Source organism: Mauremys reevesii, linkage group 1 (assembly GCF_016161935.1).
Source record: "Mauremys reevesii isolate NIE-2019 linkage group 1, ASM1616193v1, whole genome shotgun sequence".
Taxonomy (NCBI): domain Eukaryota; kingdom Metazoa; phylum Chordata; order Testudines; family Geoemydidae; genus Mauremys; species Mauremys reevesii.
The window spans coordinates 142,763,586-142,788,717 of NC_052623.1; the positions used below are offsets into that span (position 1 = coordinate 142,763,586).

Sequence of the window (25,132 nt, forward strand, 5' to 3'; positions counted from 1 at the left end):
GCTAGAACTTTGAAATACAAACCTATATTGTTAGAAATTACAGGTGATACTAATTGTATGTGTGTACTCATATCTTGTTAAGATGTTAGTCATGTAAACAGACAGTTCCTGTCTGTCACTATAGCTACTGATTCAGAGATCAAAAGGAAATATTAACACTTACATTATTGCACCCAAGATTAATCTAAGTGTCTACATGTGTCTTTGAAATTTGTGATAGACTGCCTAATGGATAAATTGCCTTGTGTTAATTTGGGAAACTAATTACTGGTGATTGCTTATTGTTCACTGAAGGACTCCAACCTGTCAAAAAAAAGGCCTGAAACTGTATAAAAAAGGGCCTGAGTCCTGATCCTTTTTCTCAGACCTGCTTAATGTTTCATGCAGGGGAAGCTTGAGTCGAAAGGTTTAGATCTCCAGAATCCCAATCTGGAATCACCCCGAATACAAACATTGGACTATAACCGATGAGCTAATTCTGAAAGAACTCTTTGCAACTACAAATCCCACCATCTCTGCTATGAATCTGAATCTCAAGAATTGTACTCATGTCTGTATGTATACTGATCTTTTAACCAATACCCTCTCTCTCTCTCTCCTTTTTAAATAAATTTTAGTTTAGTTAATAAGAATTGGCTGTAAGTGTGTATTTGGGTAAAATCTGAAATATCCATTAACCTACAGGGTAATCTGTCAGATCCTTTGGGATTGGTAGAACTTTTTTATACAATGAATACGGTTTTCCGTAATCCTCATCATATTTGCCTTGGGTGGAGGCTTAAGTTTGGGTTGTTTTAAAGGAACTGTGTTGTTGGCTTCTGGGTAACCAGTGAGTTATTACAGAAGCTGTTTTGTGCTGGTTTGGTCAATCTAAGTATTTGAATATCCACCAGCTTTGGGGATTGCCTGCCCCATTCTTTGCAGTTCACCCTAGTTGAGTGACCTCAGTTGGCTTCCCTGGGACTCCAGTCACACTTGTAAACTCATAAAAACACAGACTCTGTGCTTTGCTTAATCTTATCAAGATAAGACTCTGAAGCAAAAGGAAAAAAAAGGTCTGACACCTATTTTATCCTGTTTTAACGAAACGCTATAGTTTTAAGAGCTCAGAGGGAGATTTTCAAAGGTACAAAAGGGAGTTAGGTGCCCAGCATGCAAATTTATATATATATTTTGAAAGCTGTATTCTGGTTTATGAAAGGAAAATGTTGCCTTTACCTTATTGATAAGTATGACGATATCCCCTTCTTTGATTGTTAGTTCATCTTCATTCTGTGCTTCATACGGAAATATTACTTTGCAATACTCCTTGACTGAAAGGAAAAATGTGCAATTCAATAAACGATAATCTTATAACATTTTTTATCCAGCTATTTCACTATAAATATAATCACGTTATACTTTGTAAGTGTCTATATAAAATATTGTTTTATCTTTTTGCTATTTGTTTCTCTGTAGATTGTAGACCTTCAGAAATTGCATGAAATATTCAGAAGTTCTGTATTGACAATTCCTGCATTTATCAGCTAGGAAGAAAAAAAAAAGTTTTGTAACCACATGTCATGAACCATTTCCATCAAAATAAATGTAAGCGTTTGTTATTCCCATCAACGCTTCTGTATTTCTTTCCAAAGGCTCACAGAAATTAGAGATGGAAAAGACTTAGGAGGCCAGATAGTCCATTTAGCCTCCTGCCAAGCAAGACAATAGATATTTCTAATCTGGTGACTCAAAATAATAAAAAATAAAATGGAAAGATGATTCATAAATATTTCCTTGTATATACATTATTAATGGATGTTTTCCAACATTACTATAAAGTTTTTTTCCTCCTTTCTTTCTTCACTGTCTATAAAGATCTCTCTGGCTCATGGCTCTCTTCTTGCCAGCCAGGAAAACTAGTACATGAACCATCTGTTTGTAGCCTCTTTCCTCCTCTGAAGAAATAATGATCAGGAAAGGAGGATGAGCAACCTTCTAGAAAGATCCTCTGATGACAAGAGCCAAGGAGGAAGAGGCTGATCCTCCTGCTACTTTCCAGAAATAGAGAACATCCTTCAATAACAATTTCCAAGTACTATTATGTATGTATTAGTTGCTCAGAACAAAAGAACAGTCTCCAAGGATTCAACATGGGAGAACCTGAGACCCACAGTTAGGTTGACGGGGGATGTGAGTGGCTAACTACCAGTCTGTAAGTTGAGTCTTGTACCTCTCCATCTTTTCTCTGGGGTCAAGCAAGGAAGTTACTCCAGCTCAACATATTGAGCAGTTCCTCTGGGGTGCTTGACCTCATATCACTGTAGGAGGGAGCAGGCACGGTAGCGGAGATATGGGGGGTGGAAGGCTTACGTGCACTGATCTAGAACAGCTGGTTGTGGAGCAAGTGAACTGCAAGGAGACAGAGACTGATAAAATCCACTATGTTCTCATCATTTCATTTGCATGTGGGCTATCATCATCATAATTTTGTCTTTACAGAATCTACACACCACAAAGAAAGATTTTGACAAATAACAGATGCAATAAATATATACAGAGCTGGTACCAATTTAAGGCTGTATTGCAAAAAAGTGTGTGCTGCATCTTGTGTAAAGCCTCTTGTTATTAGGCAGGACCTTAATGATTCATTTTTATGACACAGAATGGAATGTTGGGAGGGGCTGTTGGAGGAAGTGATTTTCCTTTTTGAATGAGACTCAGGAGACTTTGCATTCTCAGGTGAATACATTAGTCCTCCATGAATTAACTGGATGTTACGTTCTCATTATCAGGTAGGAAACAATGCACAGCAGTCTACGGTGAATCAGTAGAAAGAAAGTATTACGTTAGAATTAAAACCCCAGTGCTCTCAGAGAAGGGCTCACAGAAAAGGGCAATATACCTAGGTGTTCGTAACCCTTATGAGCGTGTAGTCATATGGGTGACTGCATAAAAAAGATGAATCAACTTTCAAACCTCTGGAAAGGATAACTGTTTAGTAGAAGCAAAAATAAATAGTCACCAGGCTCAATAGGTCAAACATATAAAATCATATTAACAAAATGAGGTAATATTCTACTTTTCTTCATCACATTAAGACTTCCATAATCATCTGAACCCAATATAACAACAGGATTAAAATGTGCTTACTTCCAGCAATCATGTTTAGACAGACTAAAAGAAAGGGACAGATTCTAATCTCAGACACACAGCATATATGTATACAAAAATAAAATTTTCTGAGACATGTCAACAATCAAGGTCAGACTCAAGCCCATGAAATGTAATGGGATGTTGCTTTTTCAGCCTATTACGCTGGTTGCCAACGAAGAGGTGACAATACACTGGGTATTTACACTGAAAAACTACCTCCTAGAGACCTCAATGGAATTGACTTTTTTTAAAAAAATGAGATCAACAGTAAATGAGCGGTGAAAACAATGGCTGCCAGTAGAAATCTGACAAATGACAGCTGTAGACAATAACAAAATAGACACAAGCCAAACTATCCCGCTGAACCAAAAAGAAAATGTTTGTATAGCCCCTATATTTAGTACTCCCAGCTGCCAGTTTTGTACCCCTTCTTCATCAGCGTCACACTGCGGACTAGTATACAAGGCACACAAACCTGCAGCACTCTTCTTAAGTTCCACCAAATGCCTTGAAATTTCTCTTTGACGTAATGTAAAGGTACGTTTTTAAAATAAGACTCTCTCTCAAACATATGCACATGCAAATTTTGGCAAAGAAATACTGGGGGGAGAGGGGAAGAGAAAGACATGCAATTTGATGATTTTCAGTTCTTACTTAATGCTTTAAAATGATATTGTTATGTTTACTCTTTCAAATTATATAAAGTTACAATAAAAAACTTGAATCCTAACCCCCCCCCCCCCAATGGAGAAATAACCCTTCTTTCTCAATTCACATTCCTCAGGAAACAGACTGAGTGAATAGACAGGCCTTAAAATTCCTCCTGAAAATTAACAAACTCAATCTCTTTTGCAGTGGGCTCCAATTATGGGCCTCTGCACTCTTAACTGTGGCCACCGAGGGAGTCGTCATCCCTTTTTTTTTTTTTTTTAAATGGTGAAGCAGACTTGACTGAATAATCTATAACTACCACCAATTCTATTTCCTAAATACTTAGCAGTTTATATTCTCTCACTCTACCCTGTGTCTTCAGGTAAAACGCCTTTCTAATAACACAATGTAACACAATGTAACTTTTGTTACCTCAAGATATTTGAGTTCCTCAGAAAGCTTTTCCCTGTCTTTATCAAAGCCCGTACATACCCATAAAAGGGGATCAATTGTTTCTTCCACCTTACGGAGTACACATAAAGTCCATCTTTGTGTCTATTTATTAAAAAAATAATTTTGTTTAAGCCACAATGGCTGGTTAGTACTCTACACTAAATTATTTCACTTTTTCTACTCAGGCTCTGATGTATGTTGTTATCCTCAGCTGTATGGCACAATTAAAAAAATCTTCTTCCATGTTCTTCATTAATCCCAAATTTTTGCCATTTCTTTTTTAGGTTTTTCTGTACTAGGCTTTTAGATTTCTGTTTACTCAAGGGTATTTCTATGCCAGTCCTTTCATTTCATTGTCCACCTTTTCATTCCCTGTAATCCCAATATGCTCTGGGATCCAAGCTAATGCTACACACATCCCCATCTGTAGTAACTTTCATTAGAAATATAATTTCATTGATTAAATCACTTCTACATACCGAAACACCTTTTTTTATCATCATAAGATCTCAGACTGAGTTAAAAAAAAAAAAAAAAAAAAGAATGACCACTCCTGCTGGGAGTACACCCCAGATCTGATTTAATGCTAGCATTATTACTAGTTTGGCTGTCATGACAGCTATAAAAATCAGATGTTCTGTTAGATGTACTAATGCCAACTTCTGATATACAATATGCTGCCCCTACTCTTCCTGTTTTTTCTTTTTTGGATCCATCCATATATATTTGAAAAAAAACACACTACTTTTCATTTATATACTGGTACACTTCATTTTTATTACCTACTGTCTCTTTTTTATGCTTAAATTTATAAAATAAATCTAAATCTGCATTTGGACATGCAACTTTCCATCTATAACTAATTTTCCCATGACTAATAGTTTTGACTTTGTTTAGCTTTTCCTTGCCTTTCAACTTCTGTTTCCACACTTTAACTCAATCATGTGGATTTCTATCATCATAGGCTATCATTCACCTATCAAATTTTCAACATTCCTCGTATATTTGTTTGGTATTTTCCTCAATGCAATTCCCATTAACTTTTGGCCCAGAAAGTTAGGTCCAGTAATTTCATTTGTAGTGTAACTGGCATTTCACTAGAAGCTATCTGTAGTGTGTATATGAGTGTAGTAATAAATGAACTGCATACAACTTGCAGTGCCAGTGCTTATATTAAATCTAATATTTTAAGTTCTGGTTTTGATGCTGACCCAAAAGCTTGGCAGCCATAGCCAATAACTGGGTCAATTAAAGCTCTGTAAAGTATCAACAGTATTTTCTTATTTGCCCCCCAAGCAGTCCCAGCCAAACTAATAAGCAGGTTACTACTTCCTGTATGTTTATCTTTAACACAGTCTATATGATCTTTCCAAAGTAATTTATGATTAAATATTACCCCTAGAAATTAAAATCTTTTACCTATGTCTATTTGTTCTCCATACCAATACAGTTGACATTCCTTTATAAAACTTTCCGTATCATAAAGACTAATACTTTGATTTTAGTGACGGAGAACTTGAAACCTCATGCATTTCCCCAGTCAGAGGTCTTTTGTAACGCTTTGTTGATTCTCTTTTTATCCTACTTCGGTATTCCTGCTCCTAACCCACAGAGCACAATCATCTGCAAATAAAGTGACATCTACTCTGGCACTTATTCATGTTGGGAGATCATTTATTATAATATTAAAGACAGTCAGGCTGATAACACTTCCTCGTGGTGTATCATTTTTAACTTTACATACGGTATATTTGACATAATTTTCCCAACTCTGACCTGCCTGGTTTTTTAACTCAAAAATTCTCTAATCCACCCATATATTCTTCCCCTTATCCCTTGTGCGCCTATTTTGTGCAACAAGCTTCCTTCCACAGCATGTCATAAAACTTTTCAATATCTATGAAGATAGCTATAACAAAACCTTTGTGACCCATACAGTTTCTAATTTAACAATTTGATCAATGGTGCATCTTTTTCTCCAAAAACCACTCTGCACCTCATCTACAATGCCACTGTTTTCCAAATAGGCAGCCAATCTTTCATCCATCATTCTCTCCATCCTTTTTATCCAGGCAGGTGTAAGGGCAATAGGTCTACAGGCACCACTTCTGTAGAGTTTGCCTGGTTTCTGCATTTGTATGTTTTTGACTGTTTGCCTGGTTTTTGCACTGGAACTACTGCACATTTCTCTTCTATTCTTATCACTACTTTTCCCCATATAGTATTATTGTCATGACCCACAGCTCTTGAACCCAGGCCTGAAGGATTCCTGGGAGCAGCGACACTCCAATCCTCCACCTGGCAGCCTGCTGACAATGGCTTACCTGGGACCCGCCAAACCCTGCCCCAGTGTGAGGCTCCACCCCTGAAATCCAACTGGTGGAATCCCAGAGCAGCTGACTGGTTCACTGGCAGCAGGAGGAACAGGAAGCTCCACCCTGTTCTGGACTGTATGCCTTGTGTTTCCTGGTCTGTGGCTTGATTTCCTGGAATCCATACCACGCTTGACTCTTGGCACCTGACTTGTGGTTCCTAACCTCCAGTTATTCTCCTGCCTCTGACCCTCTAGTATCCTGATCTGGCCTGACTCTGGTTCTCAAGTCGTGGTTCTGACCTCTAGTTTGTCTTCTGCTTCTGACCTCCTGATATGCTGACCCAGCCAACTCTTGACTCTGGTGTATTGCGGACTCTGTCTCTCCTAGGTCTGGCCTCCCATGACCAGGCCATGACAGATATATAACTACAAGAGAACCCTCAAACTGCTTTCAAAGAGATATTTAAACACTATGTTGCATATATTATCTTTACATAGGGATGTATTCTTGCTGATATCAATAGCTTTCTCAAGTTCCCACATACAAAACCATTCGTTCAGTAAATAAAGATAAAGATACCAACTACACTGTTCATGATTCTCTTCAATGAATTGTATTTTATTCTTGTAGAAAACTCCCCTTTGATTTTCATCATTACTCATCCCTCGAAAAGCTTCGAATAAAACTTCTGCTTTCTCATTATCAGAACATCTGACTATTTTGTCAGTCCTAATAAGGCCTGGAATGTGACTCCTCTTGGTCTGAATTCCATTAATTCTTCTAATTTGCCAGTACATTTCTGATGTCTTGGTATCTTTATTTATCTGCCCACAGTACTTCTTCACACGCTCTTTGGGGTTTTTTTTAATAAGTCTTTGTGCTGTTGCCTTACTTCTTTTACACTTCATTAGATCTTCACTGTTAATTGCAATTTTTGCTTTTTTATAGGCTTTATTCCTTTATTTAACTGCCATTTTGCACTTCTCACTCCACCATGAAAGTAAGTTTTTGTTCTGGGGTACGTCAATATCTTAGGTATGGCTAGAGTAGCTGCTGCTATTAATCCTTTTACTATATTCTCACTGACATTCTCTGTCATCATTCACATAAAGCTTTCTTAAAATTCCAGGTGGGTAATCTTCCATTACATTCAACCTTACCTTGCCCTTGAAAAGTAATATGTATGGGGACATGATCACTCCCCATTCCTTCTTCCTTATGCGTTTCCCAGTTGTGTCTATTTGCAATATCTGCTGTTATAATTTCCAGGACTGAGCAAGAAAGATTACCATCTGTGCATTAAATTGAGTTGGGGTGTCATTGTTTAAAACCACTACATTGTTTTCATCAACAAAACTCTTGAGGGAGTCTGTGTTAAAAAGAAAAAAATGTATTTGACTAATTTAAAGTCCATTCCCTAGGCCACACCCTGTGATTTTTAAAATGAAGTGTTTTAACCTGGCCTTTTACTATGGAGAGGCAATAGAAGGGAATCCTCTCTTGAGCTTCTTCTTATCACTCCTGGTGCAGTCCCAAAAGCAGCTCTGATGTGACTCAGAAATGCCCTGAGCAGCTGCTGTACCTTATCTGCTGCAGCGGCTCAGGAGCTCCCTCAATGGCCATTTGCTGCATCTCCAGGGATGGAGGAGAATGGTTCTTGCAGGGCTGCTCGCGGGGGGCGGGGGAGGAGGAGTAGGGCAATTTGCCCCGGGTCCCACAGGGGCCCCATAAGCCCTGGCCCGACGGCGGTCCAGGTCTTTGGCGGCATTTGGGGGGGGGGGGGGCTTCAGTGCTGCCAAAGATGCAGAACAACTGAAGGGCCCCCCGCCGCCGAAGACCCGGACCGCCGCCAGGTGAGTACAAGCGCCGCAGCTCCCCCACTTTGCCCCAGGCCCCCTGAATCCTCTGGGCGGCCCTGGGTTCTGGCTGCTCCATTGCCATCTTCCCCACCAGGCTGTGGGAGTCCCAAGGAGAATAGAACAGGAGCTCAACTGGCTGTGCCTAATCCCAGAAAAAAACATGGAGTAAAACATGGCTCCCCACTTCCACACCATCACTCAGGACAGTGGGAAAAGATATGAGAGAACTAACAGCTCTCTGATTCTCTCCCACAGCCTGAGCCCCAGTACAGGTTACAGCAGTCCAGGGGCTGCTTTAAGTTGTGTAAACTGGCTATGGTCTCCAAGGAACAATACTCCAGGAGGGGAGCTAGAATGCAGCTCACTCCAGCTACTCCCCCTCCATGCCCCAGAATCTGTTCGAAAGTCCTGAACACAGCTCCTTGATCTATTTGAGATGTTTGGCACTCAGGAAAAAAGCCCAGCTTTACTGAAAGAAGCGGGCAAGCAAGTTCTAAAATTAAGGATAACTTGGAAACTGCAACTAGTGCAGAATGTGGATGCCTAATTACCTAGGTTGGTGCATGGGTCATATTTCTTTCACACACCACAGATTGCACTGGCTTGAAATGTATTTCCAGTGGCAATTCGAAGTATTATGTATAAAGCCCTTTATTGTTTGGAGTCCCATTTATCTTTAAAGACCAACTTTCTCCTTGTTTTCTTACCAGACTCTAAAGATCAGATGTGGCATTCAAGCAGACAGTCCACAGATGCATACATCTAGAGGCCAAAATAGGGCAATTCTCCAGGGAAGGTCCATGACTATGGAGCTTGCATTCCCCCTCAGTCCAAGTGGAGGCATAATCCTCTTTTTAAGTCTGATCCTGCTTCTTCCTTGTTAGACAACTAGTGTGATACACTGCAATAAACTTACCTCAGTCTGACACAGCACAAGCACTATGCTAGATTTGTACTTCAGCTTACTTGAAAATTGATTAAAAAACACTATCCAGTTATTTAGCTCTCCACAGGGAGTCTAAATTCACATACCAACTGAGTTGGGTGCACACGCTAATGGAGTTTGGATAGATAAATCAAAACTACAACACAGTCTGAAAGAAGAAGCCTAAAATTAAGTGAGATTAATCCTATTACTGATATCACATGTTTCTATAAATGGAGTAAGAGATGCTAGAGCACAAAAGACCACGCACACAATTAAATGAGATAAGACTTCAACTCTGTTGCAAAGACAAACAAACACACAACACAACTCAAACTCAAATCCAAGGTACAGAAGAAATTAGTTTTACTGCTCAATATCTATAGAGATCATTAGAGTCATGATCAAAAACTGGATTACCCAAATAGATCTTTCCACAGAATTTCACCATGTATACGGAGAACATCAGAACACTGCCTCACCACCGTAGAAACAAAGAAAACGTAACAACCTTGAATAAATTAGAACCGCTCTAATCCAGATCAACTAATCTTTACATTTTATAATTTGTACCAAGAGGTATCTTCTGCCTACTACTCAGGAATATCAGACACAGCATTATAAAAAAGTCCATTATAAAAATTTGTTACTTTTACAAAATATAATACATTTATACACATTATGAAACACCATGAAGTACCTGAAAGTAAATTACAATGCATTTTGTGCTACATTATCCATATTTTTCTATTGCATTTATTGGCAAGTTCAATCATTTGCAATAGTTCTCCCAGTTAATTAGCAGTGTTCTGGTGTACAGATTTTCAGAATCCAATCTCATATACTTATAATAATGGATACATATTTCCTAAAACACAACCTTATCACTACAGGCTAGCGCCCCTCCCACCAAAAGCAACTCCAACCCACAACAAACACACACCTCCCCACAACGTATTCTATACCAAAAGCATATAAAATATATGAACACCCATTATCAGCATTACCCCCACAAAAACCCAACACAGCACATGATCTATCAGTCTTCCCCTACAAAAATCACTCCTATAAACTCATGATAAACCTTCAATGACATTCCCCTTGCCTTCTTTTTCTGCTGCCTCCCTATACCCCGAGGACTCTCTCACATATTCTGCCCCCTCAAGCTCTACAGGCTCTTTCACCTCCTCTTTGCCCTTGGAGCCCCGAGGTCCCATCTCTTTCTCTCCCCAGTGTTTGAGGGCCCTTCTTTCACTCTGATGGTTCTCCAGCTCTGAAGTGCTTCCTCCTCCTTGTCTCTCAGATCCCTGAGGACCCTTCCTCCTGTCCTTTTATCTCTCTGAAAGCCAGAGGACCCCTTTTTCTTCCCATATTATCCCTTTCAGGGTTCAAAGGGTCCCTTCTACTGTACCCATACTTAGATCCTTACTCTTTTTGGCTGCCATAGACTGGTAGAAGCCCTCTGTGTTGTCTGCATGGTTAAATGAGCAAAGGGACCAGAAGGCACAGAGTTTAGTTGCACGCCTGCTGGATTGGCTACTACCTGCTGCACCCCCTTTTTCCTCATGTCACTAGAATCACAACAAAGAGAGGGCTCTTGAATTGGATGTGGGGAGAACAGAGAACCAAATATTACTCGGCACTGGGTACTCCTCTTGTGGAATGATAGGCCAATAAAGAGACAGGGGGGCTCACTCAGTTGGGCAGAGAGGGTAGAAGGGAAGTGAAGCTGCTCCCCATTCTCTGTTTGTGGGCTACAACCAGCATGCAGTCTCACACTGCAGCTGATGCTATGCAACTGAGAGCAAGAAGCATCAACGTTAGCCAAGGAAAGGACGGTTCTGTGGTGGCACGCCAATCTTCCTGCCGCTCTGCAGGCCAGCAACGTACTCATAGACTCATAAGAATGGCTATACTGGGTCAGATTAATGGTCCATCTTGCGACAGTGGCCAATGCCAGGTGCTTCAGAGAGAATGAACAGAACAGGTAATCATCAAGTGATCCATCCCTGCCCATTTCCAGCTTCTGACATAGATTAGGGATGCTTCAGAGTATAGTTTTGCATCCTTACCCATCCTGGCTTATAGACATTTATATCCAGTTCTTTTTAAAACCCTGTTATAGTCTTGACCTTCACAACACCCTCTGGCAAAGAATTCCACAGTTTCACTATGCATTGTGTGAAGAAATCCTTCCTTGTTTGTTTTAAACCTGCTGTTTAATTTCATTTGGTGACCCCTAGTTCTTGTGTTATGAGAAGGAGTAAATAATACTTAGAATCATAGAATATCAGGGTTGGAAGGGACCTCAGGAGATCATCTAGTCCAAGCCCCTGCTCAAAGGACCAATCCCCAGACAGATTTTTGGCCCAGATCCCTAACTGGTCCCCTCAAGGATTGAACTCACAACCCCGGGTTTAGCAGGCCAATGCTCAAACCACTGAGCTATCCTTTCCCCTCTTCCTTATTTACTCTCTCCACACCAGTCATGATTTTATAGATGTCTATCATATCCCCCTTAGTTATCTCTTTTTCATAATGAAAAGTTACAGTCTTCTTAATCTCTCCTCATATGGAAGCTGTTTCATACCCCCGTCATTTTTTGTTGCCCTTTTCTGTACTTTTTCCAATTCCAAAATATATTTTTTGAGATGAGGCGATCAGATCTACATGCAGTATTCGAGATGTGGGAGTACCATGGATTTATATAGAGGTAATATATTTTCTGTCTTATTATCAATTCCTTTCCCAATGATTTCCAACATTGATATTTTCAGAGAACTATCTAGAATGACTCCAAGATCTCTTTCTTGAGTGATAACAGCTAAGTTAGACCCATCATTTTATTTGTATAGTTGGGATTATGTTTTCCAATGTGCATTACTCTGCATTTATCAATACTGAATTTCATCTGCCATTTTTGTTGCCCAGTTTACTTTGGACTTAACTATCTTGCGTACTTTTGTATCATCTGCAAATTTTGCCACTTCACTGTTTACCCCTTTTTCCAGATCATTTATGAATATGTTGAACAGTACTGATCCCAGTATAGACCCCTGGGGGACTTTAAGGTCAGAAGGGACCATCACGATCACCTAGTTAGTCTGACCTCCTGAATACTGCAGGCCACAAAACCTCACCCAACCACTTCCGTAGACCTCTAACCTCTGGCTGAGTTACTGAAGTCCTGAACTCATGATTTAAGACTTCAAGTTACAGAGAATCCACAATTTACACTACTTTAAATCTGCAGGAGACCTGTGCCGCATGTTGCACAGGAATGTGAACCTCCCCACCCCCCAGTCTCTGCCAATCAGACCCAGGGTAAAATTCCTTCCTGACCCAAAATATGGTGATCGGTTAGACCCTGAGCATGTGGTCAAGACCCACCAGCCAGACACCTGGGAAAGAATTCTCTGTAGTAACACAGAGCCCTCCCCATCTAGTATCCCATCACTGGCCATTGGAGATATTTGCTTCTAGCAGTTGCAGATCCGATACACGACACTGTAGGCAGTCTCATCATTCCATCCCCTCTAAGCACCCTGTGGCAGTGAGCATATTAGGATCCAAATCGTAAATCCCAGAGACCTCTCTCAGTTTGGAGCTTGATCAGTGGATTGTGCCTTACGCTACCCCTTTGCAAGTGAGTGGCAGTGTCTGTTGTGTTTAGCACCTATAGGCTTCAGTTAGGACTGGGGTCCCATTGTACTAGGTGTTGTATTGAAAACACAGCAAAGAGGAAAGAGAAATTAAGCTAAACTCCAAGATGGAGTAGATGAATGCTGGTACCTAGCACTCTTAAAGAACATTTAGTAACAGCCTGGGACTGGAGACTTTTTGGATTTATGGGTAATCCAGCTTTCTTGTGGCAGCTTCTCAAAAAACACAGAAAATTCTCCTGTCTAATACAACTTCCGAAACCTTAAAAGTACCCATGAGAACTGTTCAGCTGTTTCTATTTTTACTTATACCTAGTAGAATGGAAACAATGGCATAAACATGAGATTATTATTTAGGCATGCAAATAGTAGGTATTCACACTGATCCATAAATGCTATAGGACTATAAAATTAGTTTATACAGCTTTCTAAACTGAGACTTATTCAGGAAGTTATACAATCTAGGTACTGTGGGAAATTCTGGATGCATTGTAATAAAGTAAAAGAGGCACCAGATGTAGAACATAAGAGAATACCCAGAATATCATAGAACAATTCTTTTGGAATAGCTTTCTTAACATGGAGAACCATTGGATCATATACCTATGGTCCGACTATTACAGATGAAGTTTATTATTACAAAAACATTTCTCTCATATAATATTGGATATTTTTTTAAAATCTTGTTAAAAATTGTTAAGGACATAGAGGTAAACGGTAATTGGGATAAAGTACAATATGGTTTTACAAAATGTAGATTGTGCCAGACCAACCTTATCTCTTTCTCTGAAAAGATGACCAGTTTTCTAGACAAAGGAAATGCAGTAAATCTAACCTACCTGGATTTCAGTAAAACATCTGATATGGTTCCACATGGGAAATTATTAGTTAAATTAGAGAAGATGGAGATTAATACAAGAGTTGAAAGGTGGGTAAGGAACTGGTTAACAGGAGCCTACAGCAGGTAATGCTGAAAGGTGAACTGTCAGACTGGAAGGAGGTACTAGTGGAATTCCACATAGATCAGTCTTGGGACCAATCTTATTTAACATTTTCATTAATGACCTTGGCACAAAAAGCAGGAATGTGCTGATAAAAGCTGAGGATGACACAAAGTTGGGAGGTATTGCCAATACTGAGGAGGACCGGAATACAGTAAAACTTGCCAAGAGCAACCACTCATGGAAGTTAGCAAAAGTGGTCGCTTGTAAGTGATGGTCTCTCTTCAAAGGTTTGCTGCCTTTAGAGCTGGGCAACCAGAGAGCAGTGGCTGCTGGCCAGGTACCCGCAAGCAGCAGCACAGAAGTAAGGAAGATCATGTGTCCTACAGGTTTGTTTTTATGGATGGAATAAGAAAATATGGTTGCTAGTTGCAGATGACAGGTGATCGGTCTTCACAGTTAAATTATGGGGAAAAACATTCTGTGGCCTCTGCAGGTAGTTACTTGTGATAGGTGGTCTCTCTTCAGAAGTGGTCACTAAGGCACATTTTACTGTATCACACAAGAAGATCTGGATGACCTTGAGAACTGGACTAATAGAAATGGGATGAAATTAAATAGCGCAAAGTCATGCAATTAGGGACTAACAACGAGAATTTTTACTATAAACTGGGGATTTATCAGTTGGAAGGGAGAGGAGGAGAAAAACCTCGGTATACTGGTTGAGCACAGGATGACTATGAGCCACCAATGTGACGTGGCTATGAAAAAGGCTAATGCAGTCCTAGGATGCATCAGGTGAGGTATTTCTAGTAGAGATAGGGAAGTGTTATTGCCATTATAAAAGGCACTGGTGAGACCTTATCTGGAATACGGTATGTAATTTTTGTTTCCCATGTTTAAGAAAAATGAATTCAAACTGAAACGGGTGCAGAGAAGGGATACTAGAATAATCAGAAAAAAGGAGAACCCACCTTAAGAGAGGAGAGTTAAGGAACTTGGCTTGTTTAGCCTAAACAACTGAAGGCTAAGGGGAAATATGGTTGCTTTCTGTAAATACAGCAGAGGGATAAACAACAGAGGGAGAGGAGTTATTTAAGTTAAGGGTCAGTGTGGGCAAAAGAAAAAGGATATAAACTGTCCATCAACAAGCTTAGGCTTGAAAGTAGGTGAAGGTTTCACCATGAACAGCCTTCAAAGGGGCAAAACACCTACCTGGTTTCCAAGACTCAGCTAGGTAAGTTTATGGAGGGGATGGTATGATGAGATTGTCTACCATGGCTTGTGGCCCATCTTTGATTGCTAGTAGCAAGTATATCCAACAGCCAGAGATGGGGCAATAGATGGAAAGGGCTCTGAGTTACTATAATGAATTCTTTCTTGGGTGTCTGGCTGGAGGGTCTTGCCTCCATGCTCAAGGTCTAATTGATCCCTAGGAATTTTCTTCCAGGTCAGACTGGCAGAGCCCAGGGGTGTTTTTTTGCTCTCTACAGCGTGGGTCACTTGCTGGTTTGAACTGGAGTAAATGGTGGATTACCTGTCACTTGAAGTCTTTAAATCAAGATTGAAAGACTTCAGAAACTCAGCCAGAGGTTAGGGGTCTATTACAGGAGTGTGTGGGTGAGCTTCTGTGGCCTGAGATGTACAGGAGGTCAGACTAGATGATCACAATGGTCCCTTCTGGCCTGAAAGTCAATGAGTCTACATGCATGCCTCAGTCCCCTGTCTCCCAAGCAAGAGCAGACTCTATAAAGATTCAAATGGAGCCTCTAGATTCCAGCATGGATAAAATGTCCTAATTCAACAAAGTTTGGGGAAAATTCAGAGGTTCTGTGTGGGGTCAAAAATCTGGGTGTAAATGGGAATGCTGTGCAACTTATTCCATTCTGATATTGTGCAAGAACCCGCTCATCCCATCAGTTTTGGGCACACATAAAAAATTTAGTTTTTGCACACAGAGGGGGTGAAAGAGGGATGCAAAAGAAAGAGAGGATGTTTCTGGCAAAAAAAATCAGCGTGTCAAAGGAATATTCCAGGGAAGTGCAAGCAGCACCATTCAACTAGGGACTAAGGTTAATCCTAGTATAAGAGGGTGCCACTCTCCTATTGCCTTTGATTCGGAATTGCACCTGCTTACCCCAGGGGAAGCTTGAAACCCAAGAGTGTTGGGAAAGTCCACTCAGGTGTATATTAAAGTAGGAGGACTGCTTCATATTACATGAATGTTAATAGGTTTTTAGCTGCTTTCTTGTATGGTCTCTTCCTGGTCAGCTCCAGCCCTTTTTCCTTCTACAACTCCCTTTCTTCCGCTTCCTCCTCAGTGTACAAACTATACCCAGTTTGCAGGCTAAAATAATGGCAAGCTGGTGCACGGCACCCTATTTTGTTACTTAACATGATTTTCTTATCAGCTTACATCCGACAACTAACTTTCACCACCTCTGTACATTCAGAAGACCAGACATGCATTAAATGTCAGGGTGTCAGCACATTTAGAAAGAGGTCAGGAAAGCAACACAATGAAAAAACTATAAGAAATTAAATGTAGATAGACTGGCTAAATGATTACTAAAGTTTGGGAGAAAATGTTTGTGACACTGCACCACATATTCTTCATAATGATATTATGATATGATTATGATATAATTATGATTTATTTTATGCAAGATACACCATTTGAGGTGTCAGTGGAAAAGTTATGATTTGCTGAATATGAGTATCCAATTTGTATGCATATATCATTTTTGTATCTGAAGTTATGAATATTGACTATATATCTATATTTCAAATGTAGTTAGACCTGGGTAACACCCACTAGACAAGATGCTTTCAGTCTAGACAGTGGGTTGGGAAGGGCCTATTCAGGGCAATGGGCCATTAGGAAAAAAAATATGCCTTAGGAGAAGCTTATTTACCACCTGGTGATGAGCCTTCCTGAGAACACTCCAAACAGCCTGTGAGTTATAGCTGCTATGACCCTACAATGACATGTGCTCAGATTACATGATGCTGGACTCCTTGGATGTCGGTATTTTTCCACAGACTGGCTTGAGAACCAAGCTTTGAAACAAAGGGTTCGCACCATATGCAAAAACTATATAAGGCAGAAAGTGACATCATCTGGTGTTCTTCACTCCCCACACAAGACGACTCCTGGAAACACCTGAGGAACAAAGACTGAACTGGGGGAAGTGCTGGACCCAGGCTAAAGGGATTTCTAGCCTTCGAATGAAACTCCTGGGGATTCCAAAAGCTGTAAAACAAGTGCAGCTTTCCCCTTAAGAATCTGTAGCCTGCTTGTATCATCTTTTAGAGTGAGAATTTGCGAATTCATATCCCATCAATTTAGTATATTAAGCTTAGATTGTGTTTACTTGCTTGGTAATCTGCTTCCATCTGTTTACTATCACTTATAATCACTTAGCATCTATCTTTTGTAGTTAGTAAACTTGTTTTTGCTTTATCTAAACCAGTGAGTTGGAGTGAAGTGTGTGGGAATCTTAGCTCAAGGGCAAAGGCATATTCCTCTGGGGTGAACTTTCTGAGCTTACACTGTACAGTTCCCTGTGCAGAGCAAGACAGTATAATTTTGGGCTTATTCTCCAGAGGGGCTGCATGCCTGGAGTTGGGAGTTGCCTTAGCTGTAGCCTTTCCATTGTTGGCTCATTGCAGAAGCTGGACAGAGAGTCTGCATGTAACTGCATCTTGGTGTGGCCCTACCTATATGAAGGCTGGTGAAAGTGTAGGCTGGAGGGCTTTGCAGCTTGTCATAGCAATACAGTGTGCGACGGAGCCCAGGCTGGTGGGTCAGGGGACTCAGTGGTATTCCAGTCCCAGGAAGCACTGCGGGGGAAACCCGTCACAGTATTAACTACCCATAAGAATCTGAAAGGTAGAAACTTCAAGAGGGAGAGAAATTGTGTTGGCAGTTCAAGTGATATAAACGAGTCATTACATGAAATAAGACATAAGAAAATATAATCTACAAATTAGGAACAATTTCCTAACAGGGAGATCTCTTCAGGTTATGGACCAGGCTCCAAAAGGGAAGCAGTGGAAAAATCATTTTTTGGTTCATTTAAAACTGAAAAATAATTGACTAATAATGCTGTACTGCACGGTCTTTTCCAGCTCTAATTTCTATGAGCCATATTCTCCTATCCATTCTACATTACAGATTTCTTATCAGCTGTGGAGATCTCTGTTGGGATCAAGGGAATAAATGGAGAATGTGTAATAAAGAGCCTCAAGGGTAGATCAGAGAGGAGAATTTTGACCTAGAAATACGAAGTTTCACTTTCTAATCAATTTCTTTGCTCATTCAGGCTTTATTTTCCCTCTTAGTTCTGTCTACCTCCCCTTAGGTCCCAACACATTTAATTATAATTTTTATCAAAAAAATAACGAGACTAAAGCATGAGCCGTTTGTGTTTGATTTGCCTTGTATGATAGTTAAATATGTCTCCATCGGACAAAGCAATGATCTTCCTAGGAAGCTTAATTATTACTTTTATCCTTTTTTTAGGTACCTATGATTTATACACACTAAGACGCTCATACTTTCTTGGATTTTTTGTTTCTTACATAAACTCTACCACCGGATGGAACTGTTTACAACTAAACACAAAAAACAAAAATAGGAAGGGTGTTACTATTAGGGCATTGTCTACGACACACCTATAAATTGCAGTTTGAAGCTGGATCACATTCAAATCTGATTCATCTATAAGTGCTTTCAGCCTGAGGGTGAATGATGTAATTTTATTTTATTTTTGGTGGCAGAGAGTTGGGGGTAAAATTATCAGGGCAAAAACAATTCAAAAGCTTCTTAGAAACAAAGTGGCTTGTCTAAACATTGCCAACTCAAAAGCTCCATGCTGAATATATTTGTATATATCTTTGCTTTTATTATTTTTCAGACATACAGAAAATTGCTCAAACCAAAACCTAAGAAAAAAATATTCAACACTTCCCAAAAGGCTCAATAGCTCTGAGTGCAAATGAGGAAAAACAAACAGAGAGACCTACTCTTGGTTCTGCTGTCCATTTCTATTTTCGTTGGCTCTTGAGCTGCAGTAGCTGGAGGTAATTTCTTCCCAACAGTCTGAAATAAATAAATTATTCCTCTTTAAAATCTTTATTTTCCCAGTTAAAGCTTTAGCAACAGTGCAGAAATCACGAGCAAAAAAAAAAAAAAAAAAAAAAGAGGGGGGGAGGGGGAGAAGAATTACATTAAAGGGACAACTTGAAATCTAGTCAGTTTGCAGGGGGCAAAGTGGGGAGAAAAAAGAAAAAGGTAAAAAGATTTCTAAGTAGTACTCCTACCCTAAATGCCTCTGCCAATTTTTGTGTGATTTTACAGTCACATTTTCCTGTTTTTAAAAATACTTTCCTCTTCAATGTTGCTGTATGAAAGACCCACAGAAACAAGATGGGTAAATGGATTACACAGGGAAACTGACCATTATAAAGTGCTGCCAAACGAAGAAACAATGTGGGGAAAAAAACGAAAAAAATTCCTCAAATTTCCTTCTATCACAATAGTATTAGGTGTAACAAGTAACAATAGGAGGTAAATACATTTCAGACATAAATGTGCTTTTTAAGTTGACAGTGTCCCCTTTTGTCATTTTAAGTACATACATTATTATACTGCTTGGTGAACTAGATAATGTATCATTAGTATTAGACAGCTAAGCTGAAAGAACAGTATGCACACACTGCACAACCATCATTTTTCTTCACTGAGGCCTGGTCTACACTGTGGGGAGATCGATCTAAGTTAAGTAACTTCAGCTATGTGAATAACATAGCTGAAGTCAACGTACTTAGATCTACTTACCGTGGTGTCTTCACTGTGATAAGTTGACTGCTGACGCTCCCCCGTTGACTCCGCCTAAGTTTCTCACTCTGGTGGAGTACCAGAGTCAACGGGAGAGTGCTCAGCAGTTGATATATCGTGTCTTCACTAGACACGATAAATCGACCCCCACTGGATCGATCACTCCGGAGGTAAGTGTAGACATGCCCTGACAGTGATCTTTGTATATGTCCATTTTTTAATTTTAATTTTGTAAATATATTATTCTAACCCACAACAAAATTATGCCCCTGGAAAGCTTGGTAATATCTGTGGTCAAGGATCTGGCTACTTTTATTGTTTGTATAACCACGGCACCTAGGAGCCCCCAGTCATGGGCCAGAACCCCACTATGCTAGGTCAGTGGTTCTCAACCTATTTACCACTGTGGGCCACAGGTTGAGAAACACTGTGCCAGACACACACTGGCCTGGCCAGCCCTGTGCTGCCAGAGTGCCCCTTCCCTTTGGGGGAAGACCCGTGCCATGCGCCACACTGACTCCCTGCCTCCCGACTCCCTATGCCCAGCGCTCCCCTGCCCAGAAACACCCCCCTCAAACCCCTATGACCCCTGCTAAGACTCCCCACAGATCCATATGCCCAGCACACACACCCTGCTGAGATACCTCACCACAGAGCGGGGCCAGGAGCAGAGCCGGGGACCCGGACGCGGGGCCAGCAGCAGAGCTCTGCATAAAACCTAAGGGTGCTGTAGGACCCCGCCAACCCTCTAGTTCCTGTGCCTATGCTGCCCAGCACCCCCCACAAGCCCCTCACTGCCCAGCGTCCCACATACCCTCACTTCTCAGAACCCCCCTACACCACCCTGAGACCCACTCTCCCGCACCCTGCCCCCCAGCCACACTCACCGACCCTGCTGGGAGATGACTGTGTTTGCCGGGCTGAGCTGGCAGCACAGCCAGGGATCGCTCTGGCCCCTGAGGAGCAGTGCGAATAGCCATGCTGGAGCAGGAGTGGGGCCTGAACAGGCTGAGCTCCCTCCGGTCCCACTTGCCTGGCAGGGCCCCCTGCATTGGACTGCTCAGTTCTTCCCCTGCCACAGGGGGCTGCTTAGCCTTCGCTGCTGGCAAAAGTGCTCCAGCAGGGTTGCCTGCCGCCATCTCCCCATCAGCCGGCCCCACGCCCTGCCAGACTAGAGGAGCAGCAAGCTTTGCAATTTTTTTTAGCGCATAGCAGGGCCACGGCTGTGTGCTAATTGGGCTGCAGGTTGAGAACCACTGTGGTAGGTGCTGCACAAACACAGAACAAAAAGACAGTCTCTTCCCCAAAGAACTTTCAGTCTAACTACAAGACAAGACACAACACATGGATGTAGACAGATGAGGAAGTAAAAGTAAAACCAGACAATATTGGTTAGCAAGGCAGACAGTGATATTAGTGTACCACCAGCTTAATCATTTTTCATAGGCCTTATAGAGAGTTTTGAGGAGGGATTTGAAGGAGGCTAATGAGGTCGTTTGTGGATGTTTAAGGAGAGCTCCTCTCACACATGAAGGGCCGCATGGGAGAAAACACAAAGGTGCTTGTTTGAAAATTTAACAAGTGGGGCAACGGAGGCTGGCATCCTGGGCTGATCGGAGCCAGGAGTTAACATTTTGACACTGCATGAGAGATGCTAGTTGGGGCGGGGGGGGGGGGGGGTGATAGGCCATGAAGGGTCTTTGAAGTAAAGACAAACGAGCTTGTGTTTGACGCAATAGAGCGGGGACTCAAGGAAAGGGTTGATATTGCTGAAGTGGCAGGCTAGGAAAATGATCTTTGTAGAAACATTCTGAATGGATATTAATGAGACAAAACTGCATTTCTCAAGGCCAGAGAAAAGGATATTGCAGTAACCAAAATGATGATAGACTGGATGAGAGTTTTATCTGTATGGATGGATAGGAAAAGCCGTATCTTAGAGATGTTATGCAGAAAGGATTTGCAAGATTTAGACATAACCTGGATACAAGAAAATAGAGAGGTCTAAGTTGAAGGTGATGCCCAGGTTACTGGCCTGGGTGCCAAGCAGGATGGTGGTACTGTCTACACAGTGGCTGAGAAAGGAAGTGATGGGGAGGACTTGGGCATGGCGGAGGGAATTAAAAGCTGAATTTGGCTGTGTTGTACTAGAGCTGATAGCTAGCCATTCATGAGGAGATGTCAGAGAGACAGGTTGAGATTTTAGGTCTGGAGTAGAGAAGTAGATCTGTCAGTCACCAGCACAGAGTCGGTAATTGAATTTGTTTGTGGATTATTCAGTCATAAGGTGAAGAAGGAGAAGAGAAGGGGGCCAAGGACAGAGCCTTGTGGAACCCCCATGGAAGGATGAGGTGGATTCGCCAAAGGATACACTGAAGGATCAATTAGACAGGTAGGATCGGAACCAGGAGAGGACAGTGACAAAAGCCAAGGGAGGAAAACATTTCAAGAAGAGGAGCATTGTTGCCTGTGAGGAAGGCGGCTGAGAGGCCAAGCAGAATGAGGAGGGACTGCTAGTTCTGAGATTTGGCCAGGACAAGTTCATTAGAGACTTTGTCAAGAGCAGTCTCAGTGCAGTTCAAGGCAGAAGATGGGAGTAGAAACAACGAGGAGTCCTTGTGGTACCTTAGAGACTAACACATTTATTTGGGCATAAGCTATCGTAGGATATAACCCACTTCATCAGATGCATGGAGTGGAAAATAAAGTAGCAGGTATAAATATATAGCACATGAAAAGATGGGAGTAGCCTAACTCAGTGTTAACGAGCCCAATTCAATCAAGTGGATGTGGCCCATTCCCAGCAGTTGACAAGAAAATGCGAGTATCAACTGAGGGAAATTTATTTTTTGTAGTGACCCAGCCACTCCTAGTCTTTACTGAGGCCTAATTTGATGGTGTCAAGTTTGCAGACAGCAGACATCAATAGTAGACAATGCCTTCAATGGGCTGAAAAATTAAAGAGAGAAAGGGGATGGAGTGGTAGTTGGAGAGGCAAGTGGGGTCAAGAGTGGCTACATACCTCCCCACAAACTTGGAACAGTATATATTCCCATCTCATCTATGGTTCTGGATCAAAACAGGTTGGAGCTATATTGGAGCACATGCTTTAAATCAGAGGCGCTGACTCTGTGATTTCCCCCTCTCTGCCCCTTTCCCCAAGCCACCACCTCCTTCCTCAAGCCACCGCCCTGCCTCTTCCCGCCCCTGCTCCGCCTCTTCCTGCCCTGTTCTGCCCCCTCCCCCTGCCTCTTTCTGCCCCCTCTGCTCCCCCACAGCGCCTTCTGCATGCCACTGAACAGCTGATCGATGGAGGAGGGAGGAAGGGGAGGGGAGTTTCTTTTTAATTTAGTTCATGGAAAAATGTATGTACTAGAAACAACAGACAACAACAAACATTAACTAACTGAACACAAGATGAAGCTAGTGCATTCCAGACTTGTGGGGTGGGTTGGACTGGTGAGAGTCCTTCCCTGGAGGGAAGGGAGAAAGGAAGGAAAAAGAATGGCCCAAACACCATTGGCTGCTTTACTGGAAGGTCAGCAGGAAACACAGCAGCCCCTGGCCACTTGTTCTTTGCTCAAGACAGGAGGTAGGAGAGCAGAGTGGCACAAGACACTACTCTTTTGCAGAAGGGGAGGACAGAAGCCGAGCCCAGGCAACTTTTTCTTAAAAAGAGAGAAAATGAGAAACTGCTCGCCCGGTGTTTTAGGGGAGCGGGGGAAAGGAACAGAGTAGTATACATGGAGAAGAATTGCTTGGAGGACAGGATGCCCTGCAACACGATCTGTGATCCCCAAAACTCATTTATTTGGGGAACAGTAGGGAGGTCCCAGAACTCAACAACAAGGAGAGGATGAATCCAGAATTTATTGGGTGGGTGGGTGTGGGTGTCAGAATTAGGGAATGTTACAAATGAAGTTTTTGAAGGGCAAGGAAAATATCTAATTGGTGATGGGGACGGGAGGTCCAGTTGATTTACTAGGAGAGGAAGTGAATATATAACAATGTAAATTACATAAATTTGGCTTTAGATGGGCGTGCCCTGGCAGCACAGGTACTTTCCACTTATGCCTCTAGTCCTCCAGTGAAAGGTACTCAGGAAACTTTACACAATTTGTACATACTAATATCTCTCTTTTTATTGAAAGCCTTTTGAGTATAGTTTGATACATAATATCTCCATTTCTTTTTATTCTGAAAACCAATAAAGCTTGAACTGTTAACTTAAAAATAGATATAAGGACACTTTCCTCCACTGTTTGAGAGACAGAATCCTCTCTATTCCAACACAGTCAACACTCTGACTGTTTATTACGTTTTCAGAAGATTAAAACATACAGCCAACCAAGGACATCTCTAAGAAGAATCCCACAGTAGGTGTTTCTTTCACAGTTACTAATCTGTAGTAAGTGAAAGGAAAGAAAGGAAGTCCAGAAGATATATAAATTCCGCCCCAACCTGGGCCAGAGTTCCTGCTGTCGGCTTTCTGATTTGTCTTTATGTCATCCTAGGTCCCTTCCTAGGGGAAGTCAGCAAGTCAAGTACTTCCCAAGGTCATTGGCAGGTAACAAGGACTAAGCAAATCCAACTTTCTAATTCCTGCTGATCCTGGACACATCCCTGTCAGGATGTGTTTTCTTTCTGGGGACCAGCTCACAAAGGATGCTTTTGGTCCAGATAGTTTCTCCCCTGCTCAACTCCAAAGACCAACATACTCTACCACACTCTCTTTCACCTCTAAATAGGAGAGTTAGGCATTTTACTAAGTGTGGGAGCTGTCATGCTCCCTGGGTAAGCTGCCCCATCTGAGACTCTTCTCCAGTCTCCCGAGTTCACCTCTTTCAAGTGGCAGTCCCAAGCCTCCATTTCTCTTTCAGGCTGGCCCCCGTAATCCAACCACTTATAAGAACGGCCATACTGGGTCAGACCAAAGGTCCATCTAGCCCAGTATCCTGTCTTCCGATAGCGGCCAATGCCAGATGCCCCAGAGGGAATGAACAGAACAGGTAATCATCAAGTGATCCATCCCCTGTCGCCCATTCCCAGCTTCTGGCAAACAGAGGCTAGGGTCACCATCCCTGCCCATCCTGGCATCCATAGTCATTGATGGACCTATCCTCCATGAATTTATCTAGTTCTTTTTTGAACCATGTTTATAGTCTTGGCCATCATAACATTCTCTGGCAGAGTTCCACAGGTTGAGTATGCGTTGCATGAAGAAATACTTCCTTTTGTTTGTTTTCAACCTGCTGCCTATTAATTTCATTTGGTGGTCCTTAGTTCTTGTGTTATGAGAAGGGGTAAATAACACTTCCTTATTTACTTTCTCCACACCAGTCATGATTT

At 41.6% G+C, this 25,132-nt stretch overlaps 1 protein-coding gene across 12 annotated transcripts in view; it reads right to left on the reverse strand.

Annotated features, from left to right (window-relative positions):
* The window catches only part of SH3KBP1 (SH3 domain containing kinase binding protein 1), a 326,940-nt gene that overhangs the window by 76,082 nt on the left and 225,726 nt on the right, over window positions 1-25,132 (reverse strand). For 11 of the 12 annotated variants that reach the window (XM_039529107.1, XM_039529074.1, XM_039529083.1 and 8 more), the window contains 2 exons: window positions 18,970-19,045; window positions 1,219-1,313 (listed from right to left, as the gene is read on the reverse strand). In XM_039529107.1, the coding sequence (XP_039385041.1) occupies window positions 1,219-1,313; window positions 18,970-19,045 (171 nt within the window). Of the gene's footprint in view, window positions 1-1,218; window positions 1,314-18,969; window positions 19,046-20,670; window positions 20,721-25,132 lie in introns of those variants that run through there. The other variant, XM_039529159.1, reaches the window with a different exon arrangement.